General features: G+C 40.1%; 1 protein-coding gene across 7 annotated transcripts in view; it reads right to left on the reverse strand.

The window, feature by feature from the left end:
* Positions 1-10,389, reverse strand: part of BBS9 (Bardet-Biedl syndrome 9) — a 261,788-nt gene extending 251,399 nt beyond the window's left edge. For 2 of the 7 annotated variants that reach the window (XM_061464763.1, XM_061464761.1), the window contains exons 1-5: positions 10,105-10,387; positions 8,728-8,842; positions 6,941-7,091; positions 5,823-5,887; positions 4,156-4,269 (exon numbers count right to left, since the gene is read on the reverse strand). In XM_061464763.1, coding sequence (XP_061320747.1) covers positions 4,156-4,269; positions 5,823-5,887; positions 6,941-7,091; positions 8,728-8,833 — 436 coding nt within the window. In that variant the 5' untranslated portion in view covers positions 8,834-8,842; positions 10,105-10,387. Of the gene's footprint in view, positions 1-4,155; positions 4,270-5,822; positions 5,888-6,940; positions 7,092-8,727; positions 8,843-9,931; positions 10,027-10,104 lie in introns of those variants that run through there. The other 5 variants (XM_061464767.1, XM_061464764.1, XM_061464765.1 and 2 more) reach the window with 4 other exon arrangements.
* Between the last annotated feature and the right edge of the window lie 59 nt (positions 10,390-10,448).

The raw sequence follows: 10,448 nt of genomic DNA on the forward strand, positions 1-10,448 counted from the left end.
TGACAGTTGCACTTTGTACATTCTACATCTCCATCACATTTCAGCTAAAAAGATGTGCAGTTTAACAAACCAAATTATCACATAACAATGGTCTAAGATTCCCACAAACTAGCAGGGACAGGAAAGCAAAAACACTGGAGGAAACTGACTGAGAATGAGATACAGACCTAGTGCTGTTTGTTTCTACATTCTGAACATGTCAAACATCTGCAAAGACATTCTTCCCCAGCTACCACAGTAATAGAACCTGTGAGATACTCCCCCCTAACGAAGCTGCAGAAAGCGCACACAGGGAGAGATTTATGTAAGTACACATCTAACTACAAACAGCTAAAGAATGCTTAGTGGAGCTTCATAACCAAACCGAAACATAAAATGGTAGTAGAGCATCTCCTTCTAGCAGCTATTGTCCTTCATTGCTAAAAAGCTCTGATTGAATGTTAGGTGAACCAACAGTCAAGAGAAAAATTTCAGGCAGTTTCTGCATAAAAACAGTCATCCTAAAGACAGTAAGATGCTTTGTAAGTTGAAGAACTACATTCGGCTCCAATACAATCTAAACTGAACTTAAACACTATGAAAACTGAAAGCTTGGTCTGAACAAGCCTCTTCAGCCCCTTTAAGAATGTAAAGGGAACTGGAGGATCTTCAGAAGCTCTTCAAGTTCAAGAACTGCAGGACTGAAAGAGAGTTCCTTTCCGTACCATTATGCACAGTTTGCTGCCTACTTATGGAACTGCCTCCCAATTTCAGTAGCAGTCACCCAGCCTCAGACCTCTGTCCCAGCCTGGTTTACGCATCTCTTTCAACCCTACGTACCCCATCCCACATTGTGAAAGGTTCTTGACAAGAGAGGGCTTCATCTCTTTTCCCGCAGGGCTCTCCATGAAGCAAGGGACAGCAGTAAGCCTCAGACGCCTTTCTTTGCTGTTCAAACTTCCTTTTTCAAAGGAAACTGAAACTCTTTCAGACGGAATGAGCAGAAGCCACCAGAGGCCAAAGGAGATGCAAGATGAGAAATGCAAACCATGTGCTGGCTTCACAGCCCAATTTTCAAAATTGACTATGCAATCTTACAGCATCAAGAGACCAATATAGCATTTGGCATCCCAGATGTATCTAGAGATGAATCTACAGCTGTAGCAGCCCACGGTACAGCCTAAGACTGCATTTGCACATGGGCGGAAATAACATTTATTGATAACAGGAATGATAACAGAGATACCTCAATGTCAAGAGGCAAGTATTTCATCTTTGCTAGGGACAAACATTAACAAACTGATCATTTTCAGCAGTATCCATTAAATTGACAGGCAACAGTTTGGAAGCAGTCCAACAAAAAAGAAATAGAGCTTTAGCTAGAACCAAATAACTGCTGGTCCAAAGAAAGGACAGAAAACCCTCAAGAATATGTTTGAGGACACCAGCACATATTAGCATACACAAAGTCAATCCTGGGGGTTTTTTGTTTTTTTTTTGCCAGAGTTAACTGTTCTAGCTGGGTAGACTAAGTTTCTTAACGCTGAAGGTACAGGATTAAAACCTCCATTTAGAGTAAAAAGCATAATTTTCAGCAAGAGAAACATGAGCAAGACTGAGGAACTGCACAGATCAAGTGCTCTGTGTCAACTCCTACAGCATTCTTTACTTCCTCAAATGAAAGATCATGTTCCTGGGGGACTGACATTCACCCTCCTCCCCGACACTCCCACAACATGTTTTCCCTGTACAGATGCTTTCCTCCTTCTGTTCAACTGCCATTCTCCTTTGTCTGTTTCAGTAGCTCCGTAAACATGACCTCTGAAGTGCCTCTTTCACCTTCACATTGTTTCAAGGATGCCTGAGCATAACAATAAGGCACATATTAGTCACAGAAGTAACAGAAGGCAATAAATACAAAAACTATCCTATGTTTTGTTAGTCTACTTGCACAGTGTGGAAGTAGAAGTCACACCATAAGCAAAGCCAGCTCACTGCTGCATGCTTACAGCGCTGCCACCATCATGAATTAGCCTCTGCTGAAGGCAAGCAAGACTGTTAGCAGATGCCTGGCCAAAATTACAGAGAAGCCTGTGAAAGACAGACAGTAAAAAAGTGTATTTATTTATTTACAGAATGGTTCTCAATTACATCCCAGAACATCTGCCAGAGATACACACAGATAGTACGGCAGGCCAGACCAGGACACACAGCAGTTTACTGAAATTGACAGCACTTGACAAAGCTCCTTTCTGGTTCATTCTGTTTGGTCTTCAAGATAGAAATAAACCCCCAATACTGTCATTCATAAGCCTCAAGCAGAGAACAGGGTATAAAAGATGATAGTTAAAAAAAACTGAAATCAATTCACTGCAAAAGGCTATGGGCAAGATTAAAAACACATCTTTGACAAGAGATCTAACTGGACAGTCCAGGAAAGCCACATAAAAAAAGGACATTCAGTCCAGGAATTCTAACAAATAGAATTATTTCTTGTATTTCCCCAAAAGAACTTTCTTCAGTGTTCACTTCGCCTACTCCTCTGATGCTTCAATGCCTGCTATTAGGTACATCCACTATAACGTTCCTGGATTTAGGTCTTAAACAGAAAGCTTCTTACCATATGAGCATGTACTATTTATTACAAAACACAAATTTGTGCCTTCCTTGTTTATTATTTTGCCACCTCAAAACAAGACTTGAGGTCATTCTTTTTTCACAGCAATAAACACATTAACACAAACTGGAACATGGGGAAGAAAAAAGGAAAAAGAATACAGCTTGACATGCTGGGGCAGAAGTGCTACTAGAAAACAGAGTCTGCAGAACTTACCAGAGTTCCCCCTGCTATTCTTGCTGCTATTGCAGAACTGGCCCTCATTTTGACCACCCTAGGTGTTGAAAAGTATTTGGCTGGCTGAGCAGTTTCTGGGGTAACCATTACCTTGTCTCTCCCTAGCTTGCAAAGACATCTTCATTACGTCACTTGCATTTGCCACAGCTTATGATAAGGTTTATAAGAGACAGGCCTGGCATCAAGATTGGGCTGGTGGTCAGAATTCCACTTGTACCTCCATGGTAAACAAACACCATGTCAAAACCCTAGAGTTTATTCTGCAGAACTACATTGTGGTACCTGGGTATTTGCTTCATATTCTTCTTGAACCATTCCTGACACTCACAACTTTTAGCTTACAATCCCCTGAATACATGTATGTCTGGAAGCGCACTATACCCTGTACGCTCACTCCTCAAGATACTCACAGCATAGATATCTTCTCATCCACAAGAGGTGACCATTTTTCCCCACAGTGGTTGCACAAAATTAGTATGTTAAAATCTCTCCAATCATTATGAATGATACGAATTTTGGCCAACTGAATTTAAGCCCAGGGACAAGCTTGAGTTTAGGATAAGGCATTGTAGAATTACTACCAGAAGATTCTCACAGACACAGAAGATTCAGATGATTTTCTACCTTGGTAAAGTGTTATCATGCTGCCGACAGTTTATGAACACTACTTGTGTAGATGACAACCACCCCTCAATACTGTTGGGCAAACTTTACTTCTGAAGAGAAAGAACTGTCATGTAGAGAAAACCTAAATGCTTCCAGATTGGAACACATTCACCATTCAGAAGTTCAGAAAGACCAGTATCTATTAAACTCATTCAAAACTACAGACGCACCATAAGTACTATTTTCCACTGTTACGTTTTTCCAATCAAAGCTTATATTTTACTTTTTTTTTTAAATCTATGTATCTTTAAAAGACATTTGATATTTTAGGATCAGAGAGTGAAGATGTTAACTTTTTCTTTGCCTGGGATAAGCAAATTATAGAAAAGCAAAACAATTAAAGCATAAATGATGACAACTAGTTTAGATGTTAAAAGTATTTTACAAGGGAGAAACCAGGGGTTTTGTAATGTTGGCTTGCTGGTTTTATTTTTTTAGATCAGTATTATCCTTGTAAACTCATATCCAGTTCAAAATGTGATGAAAGAACTACTCTGCTTTGCCTCATTTATTTTCTAGATGCAAAGGTACCATCATTCACACAAAGACAGTTTCCTCTAAACAGCAGCATCATGTTGCCTTTCCAAATTTAAGTTAATCATCAAGCGTTCACAGTTAAACAACTAATAATAAAGAATACGCAACAAGGAGCTTACCTTTTACACCACCAAATGGACCATAAGTCATATTACAAGCCGTTCTCTGAAGATTGTGCTCATACATCAGTTTAATCTGATACTGGTTTCCATGTTCCACATTTCCCAGAGTTTCTACAAAAAACAAAAGTTATATATTTACACCTTTGATCCACACAATGTGGAAGAAGTAAAGAAGTACCAGCTTAAACAACCTGAAAAAACCTGTAACTTAGTCCTAGTGGCTTTGAGATATGAAGGCTCACACCACTGCTTTCATTTAGAAAAATCACCAAGCCACAAAATTCCTAAAGGCCAGAACCAGAAATAAGGTCTTCTTACAGAAAACATGGTATAAATATTTAGTAAGAGGCCAAGATTATTACTTAAATACATTTTTCTCCACAATAGGCACATCTCTAATATCAGGAAAAAGCCTGCTCAAAGGGGAATTCATACAATTCTCTACTTACTCAGTGAATATACTATATCCAACAGCCACCCTCAGCTGTTACAGTCTTTGTCTCAAATTAAGATATAGCTAGTCACTTGCTATAATTGAACAAAGCTGCGCTTAGGGCACATTTGTGACTTGCCTTTGTCTGAAATTAAATGCAGCAATCAACAGTGCAAAGACAAGACACAAACATACGGCAACAAGAATTATTTTATGATACATATCACTTTCTCTAAAAATTAACTTTAATTTCCTGACTCTTTTAGGAAACTAGGAGAAATTCAAAAAGCTTCCTGAAGAAACTGAAGTTAAAGCTCCCCTTCTGAGTAAGTCCTACCTGCACCCCATGAAGTAAACAAAGTTCTTCACCTTATAGAATAAGAACTAATATTTGCAAAACCCTTTGAGAACAGTCACATCAGTAGGGGAAAAGGTGTTTTGAGTGAATGATATCTAAGCTAAACCCTACCATAGCTTTAAGTATACGAAGATTATTCCAATACCTGCAAGAAAACCATGCTCTTACATGCCACAGCTGTCCCTGTACACAGAAAATGCACAATGTAGAGTTATCTATCGAATTTTGAAGATGGGGGTACAATGTCTTAAATCTGTGCTTTGCTTTAAGCATGTATTAGAAAGAATTCAGTACACAGAATAGGTATTTTGTGATTTGCCTCTTTACATACAGAGAGAACACAGCATTTAGAATTTCCAAAGGCAGTAGAAGAAAGAGGACTTAAGAAAAAACACAGTAGTTTCACCTTCTTACCAGTATTAACCTCCTCTTAACCTCCTTGTGCAATGTGATGAGTGTTCTGGCTTTCTAAGAATTATCTGGATTTGAATTCAGAAGTAATTATAACTGTTTCATTTTTAAAGAGATACTTTGTCATTAAACAACCTTTTATTTCATTAGCACTCTGAACAGTAACACCCACTTCAAAACTGTAATAAGAACTAGTCATTCACAAGCACTACCAACCACAGACCAGCACACACATCGGAGCATCTCAAGCACTCAGCAGATCAGCAAACCTGTTAGTCACTGGGAAATACCTAGAACTCATCACTAATGATTCCCTCTTCAGACACAAGTTTGAGTGAGAGAACATGACTGCAGCTCTTCAGAGAAAATGAGCAAACGCTGTATATACTAAATTCAGTATTAACCTAATCCAGACTTTAGAATACAATTAAAATCACATGAAAGCTTGTGTGTGTAACTAACCTGAAACAGCATACACACAGAGTTTTCGACAATGCAACACAGCCAGATGAAGTCCTTCAGTACCACTGTAAGGAAAAAAAAAAAAGCACTGTTTACAGATAAATTACAAGTAAAATGCATACAGGCTAAAATTCAAATAACCTTGTTGAAATTATTTTTAGGTATGGGCCAAATCCAAAGGCTTGGCTGTTTAATGCTAGCATGAAATCTCAGAAGTACTAATTTCCTAAATGCACACTGAAGTATTTGAAACCAATTTCAAAATTAAAATGAATCCTTTAAGAACATATTTTCACATTTACATATGAAGAGCAAGTCAACTGCTTTCCCGCTTTAGCTTGAAATTAATTTCAAACAAGGTGCTGTTAATTCTTCCAAAAGCCAAATGAGTATAAGGATCATACCTCCAAATATGTATTACTCAATAACCACATATATTACTTTTTTAAAACTCGCATTTGTACTACCTGCATGGAACCTAAGTTAATTAAAGTATACGGCAGAAGTCAAATCCTATATATTTGCATATTCCTACAGTCAAATCCTATATTCACATTCTTCTTCCCTAAAACCTTTTCCTGCAGAGAAAGCTCTTGTGCTGTAACTATAGAAAATGGATTAGATCATGTCACAGGGTAAGGCATTAGAATTCCCAGCACAGGGTCACTCCATGAGTACTTGAGTGACAGTTTCCAACCAATGCAGGCCTTTTAGCCTGTGGCCTTGGGTCTCGGAGTACAAGTTTTTCTCTTGCTTAGTACAGGTTTTTCCTCGTTTTTAAAATAAAATTCATGCTGCAGTACTATAAGTTTATCTCAAAATTAAAATTAATCCCTTAAGAACATGTATTTAATTGGCTATAAGAGAATCTGCTTAGGAGAACTTTATTTTAGAAATTAATTCTTAAAAGGATCTGGAAGATTATCCTCCACGTATACATTAAGTAAAAATCCTCTCATATCAAAACGATTTGAGAAGCAGATCAAATGCATAGTACAGTATTCTCAGATGTGCTTAATAGTTGTCCCTCTGGAAACTGAAAACTCATCCCCAAAACAAACAAAGAAAATCACAGCTAAGCCTTAAACAAACAGCAACAAAGCCTGTTGTTGACTTACGAAACAAATTTTCCCACTTCCACCTGCAATATTGGTTCTCGTAACTGTACTTCCAAGAGCAAGTCTTCAGGTTGTCCTCCATCTCCAGGTTTCACAGGATGTGGATTAAAGATTCGGAGATACCCCATATAACTGCCTACAATAATTTTATCTACAAACAAACAAGTAACCAAATGAGACTACAGAATACAATAGCACCTGCAGAACTTATTTTGCTGCAGAAGTATTTCAAAGAATACATAAAAGAATATTTCCATGATTCAATTACATTTGCTTATGCTCTGTGTTCTAGATTAAGATTAGCAAAGGGTTCAATACAGGAATTACCATGGTGGTGGCCCTGACTATTGTTACTATTCCATCATTTTGATGAGCACACTTTAAAAGTCTCATTCTGGTTTTGAAGAGTTCTTCAAACTTTCAGCTTCTATATCTTGGATTTGTGCATAGACATAGCACACCTGCAGAAGTGTGAAATTTTAAAGTTAGGACCGATGACATTTATCCAAATACAAACCTAAAGGCAAATAATTACTACATCAAAGCTGGGCCTTGGAACCACCTGCTCTTGAGACAGGTCCACTATCACAAAGATGAATGTAACGGTTACATCAGAGTTATTTTGGAATCAGTATTTTAATCAAGTAGGCATTTGGTTGTTAGTAACAAAAAATAATTAATGGAAAGAAAAAAAAAAACAAAACCACCAAAGAGGTGCCTCCCAAGATGACAACCAACAACCCAACTTGGTTGCCAATACTTATTTCTTCTAGATACAGATCACCATACCAACGCAGATCAAAATCCACACCAACAAAACTTCTCCACAAATCAGAACATACAAGTACTCCTAAAGCAAGTTCACCAGGCTCTAGAGACTTGGCATGGTTCCATGGGATCCCACATCAAAAGCTCAGAGCAGACACTTGCTTCCTCTCTTCTTCAGCCACAAAAGATTTGAACCCCCAAGTCCCTCAGTCACAGAATATCACCTTCCCCACATCCCTTCGTCAGCTCAGTAACAAGTATTTCATCAGCAGTAAACTAAATCCACTGCAGTTATTAATTCCTTAAAAATGCTTAAGTGAGGGTATTTCAGCCTGTGGCTAGGCAATTGCAAATAGCTGATTCACTTGGGTCCTGAACTCTGGTAGAAGAAGACTAGTCTAAAAACAGAGAGAAACGTATAATGTTGAGAAAGTAAATAAAACAGCAGACTACTATTCCCACAACACTGTTTAAGTCCTGCTTTTATACCAATTACATTTGTTTTTCATCAGGAAAAGACAACTCAGATCTCCACCAGAATCTGGGAGTTGTGATCACAGGTCAGTTCACACGGCAGCAAGCCTGCTGGCAACAGATGGGGTACACCTGTGTCAAAGAGGGGAAAGGATCTTTGCACAGGAGTTAGCAGGGCTAACTGAGTGAGCTCTAAATTATGTTTAAAGGGGGAAAAGGGACAAAATCAGGCTCATCAGAAATAAGCCTGGGGGCAACAGGTTTGAGGGATGTGTGTGTTAACGAGGTCCTTTGGTCTCAGTGGAGGCAGGGAATGGAGAAACATGCAGTAGCAAAGACACAAGAGTTATTGATGTGTTAGAAACCACAGAAGCACCACAGATTTACACAGGAATGAGGACTTCTAGCCCGCAAGAGCTGGCATGATCTATAACTCAACTGAAGCACATCTGCACTAATGCACACAACCTGGGCAATAAACTTTCAGTATGCAAACTAGCAGCTGTGTAGCCTAAAAGTCAGCAAATACATATTTTTGAATTTACCTCGTCCGCTATTATCAACATCAGCAACACACAAACAGCCTTGGTCAAACTCTTCCTTTTCTCCAAGTGTGGTGGACCACCAGTCTCTAGCTTTGAACAACGACATTCTTCTTTACTGAAAAGGAAACAAACCACTAGTAAAGTATATACAAATATACATACACCTCTGTATAGAAACTAGTAAAGTATATACAAATATATATACACACCTGTGTATACAAACAGCCTCGTTATCAACAACTTTGATTTAGTATGTTTCTTATATTCTTATATTCCTTTTAGCTTTGCATTGCTCTAGTCTGAGCTGCATACACACTGACTGAAGGAATACCAGCTTTTTTAATTGTTAAACGCCTTCTGTAAAGTAAAGTAAAGTATAGTAAGAAAGTAAAACATACACACAGAAAGTAAAACATACACACAACCTCGTATACAAACAACCTCATTATCAACAACTTTGATCTAGTATGTTTCTGATATTCTTATATACCTTTTAGCTTCGCATTGCTCTAGTCTGAGCTGTGTACACGTTGACTTCAGGTGTCTTGGGTTTCTGGTTATGTAACTCAGAAAACAACCCTAGGAAACTTCTTGTCCTCAGTTTGGAAATTAGTTGTGATAGCCACTGATAGCTACTTAAAGAAAATACAAAGGAATACCAGCTTTTTTTAATTATTAAACGCCTTCTGTAACTAACATTAAGAAAGTAAAACAAGATTTCAAAGTCACAGAACTGAGATTTTGTCTCTTACTAAGGAGTATCAGGAAAAGAAAAAGATTCTGATGCAAGTCTCATGCAAGAAAACTTATTTTTAGGCATAGAAAGACAACATCAAAACCTCCAACATGTAATCGCCTTGCAGATGCCCCAGTGACACAACTAAAGACCTCAGGGCACAAATCAGCTTTTCTGCTCCATACCTGCTGTTATTTTAAGAAGGGGACAGGCGGAAGAAGAAAAGAGACTAATCCTTTTGTAGGCGGCTCGACAACACCGCTACCCTACCTCAAAACTCACCGCTCCCTGCCCCTACCCTGCCGTGAGCGGGACAAACCCGACCCGGCAGAGGAGGGTAAGGGGCTGCCAGGCTCCTAAGGACGGGCCCACCCTTTGCCTTCCTCGGAGCAAAGGCAGCCCTGCAAACCACCGTGTTGCTTCTGTAAAACAAACCATGCCTGGAAAATAAGCCCTCTATCTTCTCACCTCAGGGGTTGCCGCTGGTACCCGCTACAGCTGAGGGCAGGCTGCCGACAACACACCCTCTCCCCCTCACAGATCCTCGGTGCCGCACCCACAGCTTCACACACGAGCCCCACAGCCAGACGGAGACACACGCCCTGAGGCGGGACAACAGACAGAGCCCGGCGGGTGCTCACCTGGGCGGGAGCCGGCACCTCCCGGGCGTGGTGCAGTCCGAGCTACTCCGGGGCGGCAGTCCCCCTTCCTCGCAGGGACTTCTCACCCAGGCACGGCCTAAAGCGAAACGAAAGGTGAGGCACCAGCCAGCAACGCTACAACCCGCTCCGCCTTGCCCCCGCCATTGCCGCCGTCCCCTCACCGCGCGGTAAGCATCAGCCACGCCGCCCCAACCAGCAGGGGGCGCGGCAGCCGGGAAACGTAGTTTGGGAAGCGGCGCGATGGCCCGTTGGGCTCTCTCATTTCTTCCTGTGCGGGGGCAAGCATGGGGAGGCGAAAGGAAGAAGACATTCGTTTGTGCTCC

The sequence above is a fragment of the Pezoporus flaviventris genome, unplaced genomic scaffold, assembly GCF_033815535.1.
Source record: "Pezoporus flaviventris isolate CSIRO_AGI_PZ_B2104156 unplaced genomic scaffold, CSIRO_AGI_Pfla_v1 ptg000037l, whole genome shotgun sequence".
In the NCBI taxonomy this organism is placed as follows: Eukaryota; Metazoa; Chordata; class Aves; order Psittaciformes; family Psittacidae; genus Pezoporus; species Pezoporus flaviventris.